Source organism: Pseudorca crassidens, chromosome 21 (genome assembly GCF_039906515.1).
Source record: "Pseudorca crassidens isolate mPseCra1 chromosome 21, mPseCra1.hap1, whole genome shotgun sequence".
NCBI classification, from domain to species: Eukaryota; Metazoa; Chordata; class Mammalia; order Artiodactyla; family Delphinidae; genus Pseudorca; species Pseudorca crassidens.
The window spans coordinates 20,841,405-20,856,089 of NC_090316.1; the positions used below are offsets into that span (position 1 = coordinate 20,841,405).

Genomic DNA, 14,685 nt, shown 5'->3' on the forward strand with positions numbered 1-14,685 from the left:
GCCACAACAGTGAGAGGCCCGCGTACCGCAAAAAAAAAAAAAAAAAAAAAAAAAAGTGTTCTTTGACCCATAAATATAATCAACCTCATTTTTCAAAGGATTAAGTTCAGTGTGATATGGAAAACTACATATGGCTAGATAAAAAATTAAGTGAAAAAAAAGTTAATGCTGTGAAATAAAATTCATATTTTATGGCAAGAAAAATTTAAACATAAAAAAATCTTCTCTGCCCTTTGGCATCCTCTCTCCCTTCTATTGTGCATTGTGTATGTGCATTATACATCAACCTCCCCCATCAGGAGAAATACCTACTCAACCATAAAGAGCAACACTCTCCCAGCACCAAGCCAACTCCTTAAAGATAACACTCCCTCCAGATCTTGTAAGGGGTCACATGACCAACCACTCTGTACTTGCAGATCTGGATTGTGTGAACTGTCAATAATGTGTCGCCCTCTGTCTCAAAACACTTACACATAACTGTGCCTTGACTTCTAAGGGGTGGAGCCATTCTCAGAGCTTTCTGAGATGCTGTTCCCAGGTTAAAATCCTCAATTAGGCTCAAATAAAATTTTGCATTTCTTTTTTAGATCGACTGATTAACTTTTTTTAATTGGCAATGCTAATATAGTCTAGAGGTATATAGAGGTTTAACAGGCAATTACGTTTTCACTGTTGGTCTAACAGACCCCAGAGGAGAAAGAGAAGTACTAAGAAATGTTTCAATCCCAGATTTCTAGAGAGTGACTCAGGTATCAAATGAGTTGACAAAAGCATAATTGGGTGAATTATATGTGATCTTATCAATCATTAACTTAAAGATATTCACAAGACAGGAGCATGAGCATTGCCCATCCCCCTGCCTGCCCCGACCTTAGCGAGAAGGCTGTTTAGAGGGTACACATCACATCCTTACCTCAGACAGGAGGTGCTGAATCACAACTGTTAATGCTTCAAACTTGGTATTACCACGGGAAAGAAGCTGCTTGAGCTGCACGATAAATCCACTTTGGTTTTCACATTTTGTTTTATACTGAGCCAACTCAAGTGTTTTTTCTGAGGAGAGCACATCTGGAGATGTCTGGGTCTGGATGCATAAACTTCTGGGACTCTTCTGTCTGCCCTTTTCAACTGCAAAAGGAATGAATATAGGTAGGAAAATATGTGACTTTAATTTTTTATAACCACCACCATCTGGCTTCACAAACAACTAGAGAAGCCACAGAAATGCACTTAAGTTATGTTTACATAAGGAAAGCATATGGATGAGAACAGGATTAATCAAACATCAGGATTTCTGGAACTCAGAAACACAGACGATGGCTTTAATTCTGACATAAGTCATATATGGGGCAGAGAATTAGGGGCATGAAACAAACAGATGTACCAATCCAGAAACATGAAAATGGCGTGCAAAATAACGTTGATTTCATAGTTTCTAATTTTCCAGGTAAATTGGTACAGAAATTTGTCTGTGACGAGAACCCTGACTGTCCATTCTGATCACACAGGCTGAAAAACAACACACGAATGACTGGACTTTAAGTGCCTTTCCCTCTTCTTATACGTTTCTTACCAACTTCCCGTCCTCTCCCTACTGGTGGCCTGGTCCTTACAAAGATTTATACTCTAAATGAATCACTTCCTAATTCCTGATAAGTCACCACATATACATTGAAAATCTACTCATATTTAACCCCTGATCTTTAAATTCATTGCTAAGAGTATTCTTTTAAAAATTTTTTTATTTTATATTAGACTAGAGTTAATTTACAATGTTGTGTCAGTTTCAGGTGTACAGCAAAGTGATTCAGTAAGAGTATTATACCCCTGGGGGCTTCCCTGGTGGCGCAGTGGTTGAGAGTCCGCCTGCCGATGCAGGGGACACGGGTTCGTGCCCTGGTCCGGGAAGATCCCACATGCCGCGGAGCAGCTGGGCCCGTGAACCATGGCCGCTGAGCCTGCGCGTCTGGAGCCTGTGCTCCGTGACGGGAGAGGCCACAACAGTGAGAGGCCCGCGTACCGCAAAAAAAAAAAAAAAAAAAAAAGTATTATACTCTTGACTACACTCTTCCGTTTTCTATCAAATACAAGCTTTGTTGTTTCTTTTCCCCCTTCAAGCGGTAATATGGCTTAAAAAATTTTATTTTAAAGCACATGCTAGTACTCCAAATCCATTTAAGACGCCATGCTAAGTGATTTCTCACTTTCTGTCATGGTACCCTGGGAATTACTCTACTCTATTTTACGTGAAAAAAACTGTTCCATTTTGGAACCATTCCAAATGTCTCAGTCACTTTAAATGTCAAACAGAATTGGAAAAACAGGAAACAAGCTGCTTAGCTTCTTAAAATAAGTAGGCTGAATAACCAAAACAAATCTAAATCTAGGGGAAAAAAGACAAGAAACTAAAAAAATAAATGTTTCCTTATTCTCAAAGTCATTCCCTGTGGCATCCACATTCTATGGTGACAAACCTAAGACAATTTTATAAACAGTAATTAATTTTCTCTAATTTTTTAGAGGGAAGAAAACAGCGATTTCTTGAAGGAAAACGAAACCTCAGTATTCATGTTCCAAGAAGCAATGGCAAAATACACTCAATATCTTCTTTAAGTTAAACAAACAAACAAAAACAAACAAACAAAACAGGACAAGGGCTCTCATTTTCTATGGTAGCGTTCCATGGTTAAGCAACTCAACATTTGTATTAATACTTGATAATTCTCAGTTCTAAAATGACTAAAATATTTATTGTGTTTTAAAAATACTTAAAGAGAAGGGAAAGTATGCATTAGTCTTCTCAGTCGTAACATTAAAGTCCTGAAAGGAGAACTTTATAGAGTCACATACTGATGAAAAATAATCTAAATAGTTTACAATTCATCCAAATATCTGAGATCAGTATTCCTCTATGTCATTTTCTAAAATTTTAAACGTTCCCAAGGACTTCCCTGGTGGTCCAGTGGTCAAGACTCTGCGCTTCCCCTGCAGAGGGCGCGGGTTCGATCTCTGATCAGGGAATTAAGATCCCACATGCCGCACAGCACGGCCAAAAAATATAATAAACAAACAATAACAAATAAACAAATAAAATGTTCCCAGGGATTATATTTGTCATATAACATATAATAACTACACTGTTTTACTGTTTATAGTGTTTTCTCACTTTCCCTCTCTGTGGTCCTCCCAGTAACCCTCCATTAGGAAGGTGAAGTTCAAGGATGCGAAGGGCCTAGCCCGGGCATAGACAGCTTCTACAGGACAGACTCCAAGTCAAAACCTAGGCTTCTGTTCCCACCCATTCTGGAAAGTGGAGATGGGGTGGGGATGTAATATATTACATAATTAAAAATAAACATTTATGCAATAATCTTAACAAAATGTTACTTTAATTCATCCAAGCCCATTATCTGCTAACTATTCATTTCAATAATAAATATTATTGGATATTTACAGATAAATTTTTACGGATAAATACCTACCGATATTTATGGATAAATACCTACCTTTTATATAGTGTTTTATATGATTTTATACAAACAGAAGAGCAAAAAACACCTTTTAACTCTTTGACCACCTAGAATTTCCTGCAACATATGTAGATACAGGTTCACTTTCCTGACCGTTATCACTGCTACATGTCCTACCAATACTTATTGAAATATGTGTTCATTTACTATTCATTGCTCTGAAGTTACCACTTCTTGAATCCTTAACAACTTTCCATTCTTTTCCTAGAATTTCTATGTTAATCAGTTTTCTTATTTACCACAATATCAGTTTTTAAATTGTCAGGTTATAATTATTTACAAAATCTGAGAAATGAATCTTTTATATTAACATTTTTGGAGAAGACATTCTTTAAGTTTCTTGCCCACTTAGTCTCTCAGATGAATTTTAGTATTAACTAGTCAGGTTCTAATAAGTTATTTCTAAGGAAATATATTAAATTAAATGTAAATTAACTCATTCAGCATTGTTTTTTACACTCACATTCAGAATACTGGTATTCTTTTTGTAACACCAAAATTTTTTTCCTTCAAATTATCTCTTATGCCAAAGTTGGGCAGCAGCTAAGTATTTATGTTTGGTTCCTTTATAAACTAAAATTTTTTCACTGGATTATCAAGACTTTTTGAATTTACAAGTCTATGGAAATTATTTGCTTAGTAATATTGTTTGGCTAAACTCCTTGATTATATGTATATAATATACCTTCCTTTATCTGCTTTTCTTATTGAATGGTTAATTCCACCTCTAACGTTATTTTAAAGATGTCTCTCTATCTTTTCTTGGTTTAGAGAGATTAACTCTAGTGTTTCTTCATGGACATAAAGTCGATTTTAAAATAATATATTTACAAAATGTTAAGAATCTGTCAATACTTTTTGAAAAAGTGTATAAAAATTGTAGAAAATAAGCGTTGAATGAGTCCTCTGAAACCATTATGATGGTTTTTATTTTACTTCAATAAATTTAGTTAAAGGCTCTTTTTATGCAATTGTGGCTTCAAATTCCCAAGACAAACTTTTTTTTTTTACCATCCGAAATGTAATTTGACATGTTTTTATTGCAGTATAACTGACATATAACATTATATTAGTTTCAGGTGTGCAACATGATTCACTATTTGTATATACTGTGAAATGAGCACAATAAGTCTAGTTAGCATCTGTCACCATAACAGTTACAAAATTTTATTCTTGTGATGCGAACAAGATATACTCTCTTAGCTACTGTGAAATATGCTATACAGAATTATCAGCTTTAATCACCATGCTGTACATTACATCCCCATGACTTATTTATAACTAGAAGTTTGTACCTTTTGACCCCCTTCCCCCATTTCATGCCTTGTCCCCCCCAGGCCCAACCAACACTTCGTTTTTTCAAATCTGTCAGTGCAACAGTGTAAGCTACTCCCCAGTTTGCTGCTGAGAATTCAGATGGCTTAGATCCACAAGTGAGTTAGTATCTATACATTTCCTTTATTACATTTTGGTTGCTTTAGCTTTTGGTAACAAAATGGCATTTGTGCTTATAAAAGTCCTATTCCCCACATTTTGTAACTGTTAACTGCGTCAAGGCATATCTATTTTTTGAAAGTTTAGAAAATTCTCTAGGACCTGATACTATATTACGAACGCTGCTAAGATCACGCGAGAATGAACTTAAGCAGTTTTTTGTTAAGGTACACCCTGGAAAACATCAACTGTCCAAGTCTGATTGCATTCCAATCATGCATGTCTCCTGGTTCTTAGCTGCTTTCTCATTTGTGCTTTGACTGGTTACTGTTTCACCATCATTTGCAGTTAAGTGTTAGGGTGTGAACTCCATCTAACTAGAGAAGTAGGGGAGAAAAAGCTATTGGTTCAGGAAAACTCAAGGTGTCAAGAAGACTCAAGACGGTACCACCTTCTTTGTCTCTCAGGCTTTCTTAATAGCTGGAGAACTGGAATTTCAAGAGTGGGGAATCTCACACATCAGCATCAGTTCCTAAGTGTCCAGCCATGGAAACCCCAAACACCACACCTAGAACTCAAACACCGCTCTGCCTCAGGAAGTAATAGAAATCGGCAGAAATCATCACGTACATCACGATGCAGTTTTCAATGCTACCCACGGAGAATCTCATTCAAACATTTAAAACAATTCTGATGATGTCTGTCTGCATAGTGTCATATACCCAAATTGATGTTTAAGAACATAAAATTTGGTGATAAGCCTTCTCTCACACACCCTCACACAAACTGTTGGACTCACAGCTGGTAAGCAAGAATTTACTCTATCATGAATCCTACACAGGAGTAAAATAACACCTACAGAAGGGGTTTCATTGCAAACTTGTTTGCAAAGAAAAGATTAAAAAAACAACCCAAATGTCCATAAGTAGAGGTCTGGTTAAATAAATGTATGGTACACTTATATAGTGAAATGTCACAGCTGTAACAGAACTAGGAAGCTCTCTGTGGTAAATTAAAAACATAGTGAAGAACAATGTAGATGATGTGCCCCATTGTGTCAAGAAGATGGGAATATAAACACATTTTTTTGCTTATAAATTCATAACAAAACTATTGTATAATACATATGAAAGTACAAACAATGTTTACCTTTTCAGAGAAGGAAATAAGAACCAGATAGATATAGGTGTTCTAATGCATTTTTAAATATTTTTTAACCACAGGGTAAATACATTACCTGTTCAAAATTAAAACGTAACATTTTTTAAAGATGGTTACAATGAATTCTGAGCTTCGATCTTTAACACTTAACCATCAAGCAAACATACGTCAATCCATGTTTCTTCCATGCGGAATCTGGACAGAAGTCTAAATAACACAGCTTCTGTTGAATGTGAATTCTTTTTTTTTTTTTTTTTTTTTGCGGTACACGGGCCTCTCACTGTTGTGGCCTCTCCCGTTGTGGAGCACAGGCTCCGGACGCGCAGGCTCAACGGCCATGGCTCATGGGCCCAGATGCTCCACGGCATGTGGGATCTTCCCGGATCGAGGCAGGAACCCGTGTCCCCTGCTTCGGCAGGCAGACTCTCAACCACTGTGCCACCAGGGAAGCCCGTGAATTCTTAAAATAGGTTTAGATGTCTTCAAATTTCAACCTAAGAGCAAATAAGCAAACAGACTGCACTCTACCTAGAGCTGGAAAAGCACACTGTGACCTCAATCTTCCACTCCACGTACTGTGCTCCCTGAGGACAAAATTGTACCACATGGTAGCTGATGGCCCAGTTTGAGCATCTTTCCCTTCCTCCTCACTCTTGGCCCAACGGAAGAACAGATGAGGCAAAAATCTGCAGTGATGTTCAAAGCCCTAATGCTCATAAACAGAGTACCTCATAATGCCAAAAAAACAAGTTTCCCTTAAATTCTACAAAATTCATTATTTATAGGAAATTAGCTTTATATGAACCAAACTTTGCCCTTGTGTTCCATTTATTAACATGTTACTGTTTTGATAATGCAGCTGTATTTAAAACTATAAAATAGGGGCTTCCCTGGTGGCACAGTGGTTGGGAGTCCGCCTGCCGATGCAGGGGACACGGGTTCGTGCCCCGTTCTGGGAAGATCCCATGTGCCGTGGAGTGGCTGGGCCCGTGAGCCATGGCCACTGAGACTGCGTGTCCGGAGCCCGTGCTCCGCAACAGGAGAGGCCACAACAGTGAGAGGCCCGCGTACCGCAAAAAAAAAAAAAAAAAAACTATAAAATATTTTATTATACCTATTAACAGGCTGTCTAATTTCAAAGAATCAACTTACTCAGAAAACTTAAAATTACATGTTAACTTCTACATAGATTCAGATGCGTGTTGACAAGATAATTACCACTGCCATGTCTGGTCTGACCTTCCTGAGGTTCATTCCAATGAAACTGAAACCTCCATCAGGAAAATAAAAGTCCTGAATCCAAGACATCTGCTCACTTGAAAAATAGCTGGATAACACTGTTTACTGTCTTTGTTCTTTCCACTCAGAAACCTCAATTTAATAAAATTTAAAACTCGCCTAACGAAGTTATTTATCATCCTCTTAAAGAAAATAGTTGGGGAAAGAAGAACAAGCCCATGTTTCAGGCTCAAGTCACTCAGGCATACAGATCCCCACTTCAAGGCTAAACACAATTTTTGTGGGAGAGACTTAACAGTTCAGACGGGGACTAACCTACTAGCTGCTGAGGACACATCCATCCTAAGGCAAAACAAGCCACTTTAATATTCGGAAATCCGCTGGCTTTCCGAATATTAAAATCAAGTAAGAGACAAGACTTACTAGGAGAGCTTGCCTTAACCTGAATGAAACACAAAACTATACACAGCATTCAGTAACTAATGTTTGCCTAGTGTTCTATGTGCCTATTGACCCATTATTCATTCACTCGCCAAACACTTATCAAAAGGTGGAGGCACGTAGAAGAAGGTGGTGCTCTACAAGGATGCATGAAGACACCTTGTTTCTATGGTATTAATCTCTTCCCGTTCGACTCTCACATATTCACCTACCTGTGAAGGTGACAGTCATTGGCTGTTATATGCTTTCTACTACATACTGCATTGAAAACTAATGCTTGTGGGTTAATAAAATATAAGTAATGAGCTAACGGGCTCAACCAGCAGCCTGGACAGAAAACTGATTCCCGTCTTTCTGCCTTAATCTGAACCTACACATCTAAAACCCTTCCTAGGGACACTATCTTTACACAAGTTCTTTCCGTCAGTGTTTCCTCAGGATTTGATGGGTATTTATGGGTGTTTACCCTGGGATATTCCATGACAAGAACACCTTAAACGTGAACTACTAGGAAATATGTGTTCTGATAAGAGGGAGTGCCCAGTTATGAAATGATCACCCACATGACCACTGTACACTCAGTAAATGTCTGCTGGATGTGCTTCTAACACATTGGTTCTTGTTCTCAAGGAACTTTTTTTATGCAGCAGAGACAGAAAGAGGCCATCATCAATGGCCGTATGATTTGATAATTAGGTAACAGAATTATGTACACAGTGTGGTGAGAGTACAGGTGGAGAAACACCTAGATCTGGGGCTGTCAAGAAAGGGTTCTAGAGACAGAGTTTGGATGGACATTTACATGTTTGGCAGACAGATGAACAGCAAAGGCCAGAAAACACCAAGGCATAGAGGTATGGGAGGCCCTGGAGGTCCTGGTATTCAATGCTGACAGCAAAGCTCTCCTGAAATTAAAGTAAGATGATGTGGCTGGAAGCATAAACAGGGGCGAGACATGCGTGCCGTACAAGGTTTTCTCTCTCTCGTAGGAGACACAGAATGGTGCCAAGCAGGGGTCTGCAGACACAGTGAAAGAAGATCTGAGCTGGTGAGGAGAGTGGCCAGGAGGGAGGCCCAGGGAGGGGAACTGGCGGTCAGGGCAGTGAGAACAGGCAGGAAATGATGAATGTGTTTATGAGGCAGAACAGGAAGACTTCTGGACCAGTTGGATCAAGAGGAACCCAGGATAAGTCACCGTTTCCAGCTCAGAGATAGCACAGAGAGGAGCAGATGAGCGTGTGGGAATGCGAGAGAGGGCAGAGGGAGGGGGCGTGTGGCATGGGACCCGGTGGCGAAGTGCACTGACATTCTCTAACACTCTGCTCCTTATTCTCCAAAGAGACTCTATTCTAGCCTCACCTGCTCCATCACGCTTTCCAAATTGAATCATCTGCAGGGGCGTTTTCCTGGGGAGCAAATCAGCTCTTTATTTCCCATTGTCCTGAATGCAGCCCCTAACATAAGCCTATTAACACACTTTCCCAGCTTGATCAATTGAACTGCACCCCCACGGAAATCTAGACAATCTTACCAAGATCTTTTTCTGAATTATTATTCGGTGCTGTATGAAAGGAGAAAGCACTCCCCTTGACAAGGAGGGAAGAGGCCCGCAGGCCTGACAACAGGCACACAGTTAAGGCACTGAGAACTACTTTGTGGCACCCAACCATCATTTTAAACAAACAAACGAACATGTTCGTGTTATCAATTATTAGCTTAAATTTATATAAACCTTTTCAGGGTTCCTTTCATTATGTGTTTGCTCTAGAAAAGTTAATAGTCATAATTAGGAGCCATATATAATTTTTTTTTTTTTTTTTTTTTTGCGGTACGCGGGCCTCTCACTGTTGTGGCCTCTCCCGTTGTGTAGCACAGGCTCCGGACGTGCAGGCTCAGCGGCCATGGCTCACGGGTCCAGCCGCTCCGCGGCATGTGGGATCTTCCTGGACCGGGGCACGAACCCATGTCCCCTGCATCAGCAGGCGGACTCTCAACCACTGCGCCACCAGGGAAGCCCTAATATTTTTCTTTTTCTGGGTAGGTATGTCATTTGCTGACTACGGAACATTTCAAGCTCAGCAAAGCACAGTGTTTAGACTGTTAACATTACCCAAGCTAATTCTTTTGCAGGTGGCTGGGGAGGGGTACTGTAAGACACCTATTAAAATTTTACAGTATTCGATTTTTGGAAGTGCTGCAATGATTTGTATTATATATAAAGTGGTTTTACTTTCCTAATTTCAAAAGCAGATTACAGAATAGAAGGCATATTCATATTAAACACACCTATTTCAGGAGAACTATTGCTTAGACAATTTTTCCTGCAAAACAATCCAAAATTGACCGTAGACGTTTTCCATGTGGCTGGCAGGGAATAAAGCAGATCTCTTATGTTCTTAAAATGGACTACTAACTATAAAGAAAAGTTAATAGATATTCATTACATTCAGAAATACTCTTAAGAAGGTACAACATCTGCCAGTTTGTTGGCTTTCTAAATAATCTACAAGTCCACCTTAATGTGCTAAAAGTTTATGGATCTGTGGGACTTCCCTGGTGGCGCAATGGTTAAGAATCCGCCTGCCAATGCAGGGGAAATGGGTTCGAGCCCTGGTCCAGGAAGATGCCACATGCTGCGGTCCACAACTAAGCCCGTGCGCCACAACTGCTGAGCCTGCGCTCTAGAGCCCAAGAGCCACAACTACTGAGTCTGTGCGCCACAACTACTGAAGCCCTCGCGCCTAGAGCCCATGCTCCGCAACAAGAGAAGCCACCACAATGAGAAGCCTGTGTGCTGCAACGAAGAGTAGCCCCCGTTCACGACAACTACAGAAAGCCCTCGTGCAGCAATGAAGACCCAGTGCAGCCAAAGATAAATAAATAAATTATAAAAAACAAATAGATTAGAGCAAAAAATGTAGTTTACAGATTTGTTTCAGGACTAAAAGAGCATACTAAAAAAATTTACAAGTAATGCAATTTCATGCCTGTATCATTAAAAATTCTGCAGATGTCAAATGAAAATATTTTTATTTTAATCATCTAACAAGCAAAACTTTCATTATTTTAGTAGAGAAAAAAATCTGAATTTTTACTTCAACTTAAAATAGGAAAAAGTAGCTTTTGTTATACTTGTTCACACTGTGTATGAACAAATTGGATAAGTCTTTTCTCAGAGCATAAGGGATAAAATATATACCCACTGGGGCTTCCCCAGTGGCACAGTGGTTAAGAATCCACCTGCCAATGCAGGGGACATAGGTTCGAGCCCTGGTCCGGGAAGATCCCACATGCTTCGGAGCAACTGAGCCTGTGCGTCACAACTACTGAGCCTGCGCTCTAGAGCCCACGAGCCACAACTACTGAGCCCACGAGCCACAACTACTGAAGCCCATGTGCCTAGAGCCCATGCTCCGCAACAAGAGAAGCCACTGCAATGAGAAGCCTGCGCACTTCAACGAAGAGTAGCTCCCGCTTGCCGCAACTAGAGAAAGCCCGTGTGCAGCAACGAAGACCCAATGCAGCCAAAAAATTAAAAAAAAAAAAAAAAAATATATATACACACATGCCCACCAAGTTCACTGATGTGACTGAGGTGCTGTTTCACAAGACAGCAGCCCTGGAACTGGCTTTTTCCCCTTTGTTATTAAGCAAGTTACCTAAAATATTAAATGCTGGTCTTCATGTGGACTTACATATTTTTGTTTTTGTCTTAACGATCATTTTGAGTTAACCAATTTAATAGGTACCTAAAAAGATGCCTGGCATCACAAATCCAAGCAGTGTTTTTGATTTCAGTGATGATGACATACACCAAGACGTCCCTTTTAATTTACCACGTGGAAGAACACAGTACCAAGAATAACATTCTGTCACCACTAGGAACCAATTCCAAAACAAAAACAAAAAGTCTACAAGGCCCTTCTTGCAATATCTACTTCAAGCACATGTACCATTTTAGAATTTTAAAAGCTGTTTCTTCTGGACTTTTCCACCATGAGCTAGCCAGCTCAGGGGATGTCACCATTGTGCCAGCCAGGCCAGGCCCTGTGGGCCACAGGTGGTGTCCCTCACCATCGCAGCCATGTGCAATCACATGCTCTTTGTCAAGCAGAGCAGCATGGCTGAAACAAGGCATGTGGAGACAAAAGACCTGGGGGAGCGGGGAGTCCCCAAAATGCACCAAAGCGGGTCAAAAATGTCCTTATTGCAAATTTAAGACAATAGACTATCCTTAATAGACAGTAGAAACAAAAATGAGAATAGCCAATTAAAACATTCAACATTAGGAATTTCCATAACACAAACAATAAATAAAAAGAGAATGTCATTCTCAAAACATTAACCAGTTAAGGAAAAGCAATTTGAGTGAGAGATGCCTAAAACTCAGGCCACCAGGGAACAATAGGAAAAAGCCGAGTCTCTCACCCCAAAGAAGGCTCTATGAGTCTTAATTTTCCCCAGAGCTTTATAATTGATGCCTTTTATAAAGGACCCTCATGTACTAAAATAATCCAAAGTATTATTGCATCACCTAAGCCAAATACAGAAAAGTGATGTTCAATTTTATGTACATTTAAAACCACATCTGTCATCTTTTTACCTAAGATAACAGTAAATGCATATACTATTAATAAAATACTTCTTTTAGCTCTGAAACATGCTTTAGAGCTAATAAAAAGTATCGTAATCTATACTATTTCATGTATAGGGTGATTCTCTACTATCCAAAACTCAGTTAACCCAAATATTTCAGTGGTTCTAATTAAATAAGCATTTACTATATATGTTTTACTTGCCTTATTCCTCCATTTTCTCCTCATGAAAAACACTGCTATACTTCCCATCCTGAATCCAACTCCAGGCTATAATGTATGGTTTATTTACCATGTTTGTGTCAAAATAGACACTACATTAAAACACAATTTAGCACAGTAAGACTAGCTATCTGAAACTTGTGAGATTAAGATATACTAACTTTCTCTTTCAACACCTAACTTTTAAAGACTTATCAAAAATATTATCCATTATGAGTGAAAATTCATTTAACACATAACTGTTCTCTTAAATAGACTGCTATAACTATGAAAGGGCACTTTTTTTTTTTTTTGCTGTACGTGGGCCTCTCACTGTTGTGGCCTCTCCCGTTGCAGAGCACAGGCTCCAGATGCACAGGCTCAGCGATCATGGCTCACAGGCCCAGCCGCTCCGCGGCATGTGGGACCTTCCCGGACCGGGGCACGAACCCGTGTCCCCTGCATCGGCAGGCGGACTCTCAACCACTGCGCCACCAGGGAAGCCCAAAAGGGCACGTTTTAATGACATAGCAAAGCTGAAGTTGTAAGACTGCCATAGCTACATGAGCTCAGAATCATCATTTTTAGCATAATGCCATTCACAACACCAGTTCTTAGTGAACATTTATCAATGTGGCAAGAGACCAGAGAAACTTTCAAGACTGCTTTCAAGGAAGCTAAAAAGAAGAATGTGGATTCACAGTGAGATAACAAACGGGTGGTGGAAGGCCACATCTCCCATCTGGTGTTCTTGAATTTGGTCCTTTTGATGCCTTTTGCATTCTACAAATGAGTGAATATTTTAAAACTTTTTACAAAAAAATTCTAATATATATAGTTTTTTATGAAACCTTTCTAAAATGCTTTCACTGGCTTTTATATTTTGCAATGTGAGAAACACAAGAGAAATTAAGGTTTATTTAGCATCACCTTAATGCATGACTAGGATCCCCACCATAAATGCACTGCTAATATTTATCTCTTGTTAACACATCTTAAATATATAAAAATCACATAAGGTTGAGAACATTCTTTCTCAGTATAAGCATTATTTTGTAACTAAAAATTAATTCAAGAGATCAAAATCAAATATTAACCTCTACGTCCAAACAACAAAATGACTTGAAAGTGTTTAATTGACACATTTACAAAATAGGTAATCATTACCAAAAAACATTCATATCATAAAAGAGAAGAAACAATGAGGTCTGTTGCAAGATTCAACTTGTTAACTGATATACTTCCCTTATTTACAAGCTGCCAGTATTAGCTTTTGAGAAATAGCCGTTTTGCCTTCTCTGTGGCAGCCTCTATAATAGGGCTCTACTCCCTCTTATACCTGCATGTACTACAGCGAATGGAGAAGTCGAACACTCAATTTCCCAGCTTCCCTTGAAGGTAGAAACAGCCATGTGACTGAGATTTAGCCAGTGAGATGTAAGCACCACCCCTTCCCTGGGTCTTGTTTTTCCTGCCTGCAGCAGGCATTGTGACATCATGAGGCAACAGTCATGAGGAAAAGGCCAAGAAAATAGCACAGGTGTTGATCCTGACATTACTGAGCCTCTGAACATCAGAGCTGCTGCTTTCTAAGAGAGACAAGCTCCTCCTTAAAGTATCTTAAACTGCAGCTAAAAGCAGTTCTACTTGACAGTCTGAAAAATGAATACCAAACCCAAGCACGTAACTTGATGACTTTCATTCTAATTAAACAAACTTATTTGCATTCTGCCTCACTCTTACCAAATATCTAGGCGAAACGGTTCTCTTTAGTGCAGCTTCAAGTAAATGAAAATATTTTGTTCTATTAATAATACTTCTCCTGCCTTTCCTCAAAATATATGTACATACACCCCTCTCCTTTGCTAGAGTAATTGCTTTTAATCTTACTAGCTCAGCAAAAAGAATTCTCTTAGTGCAGGGAATTGCCTTCACTTGAATCAATGAGAATATTAACTCTGAGGCTCAAAATGGCACTTTTCATAATAATTAATACAAGTATCTCATCTCCAGCTTCATAGAAAACCTGAATTCCAATAAACCTGGAGGCAAGGAATAGTTCTACGTGGAACATTCTCTTC

General features: G+C 39.2%; 1 protein-coding gene and 1 non-coding gene across 9 annotated transcripts in view; one reads left to right on the forward strand and one right to left on the reverse strand.

The window, feature by feature from the left end:
* MTUS1 (microtubule associated scaffold protein 1) overlaps positions 1-14,685 on the reverse strand; it is a 158,909-nt gene that overhangs the window by 34,470 nt on the left and 109,754 nt on the right. For all 8 annotated transcript variants that reach the window (XM_067721570.1, XM_067721569.1, XM_067721565.1 and 5 more), the window contains one exon: positions 917-1,131. In XM_067721570.1, the coding sequence (XP_067577671.1) occupies positions 917-1,131 (215 nt within the window). The remainder of the gene's footprint in view (positions 1-916; positions 1,132-14,685) is intronic.
* Positions 9,367-9,486, forward strand: LOC137216250 (U6atac minor spliceosomal RNA). The gene has a single exon (XR_010939665.1). It is a non-coding gene; the product is annotated as a U6atac minor spliceosomal RNA (small nuclear RNA).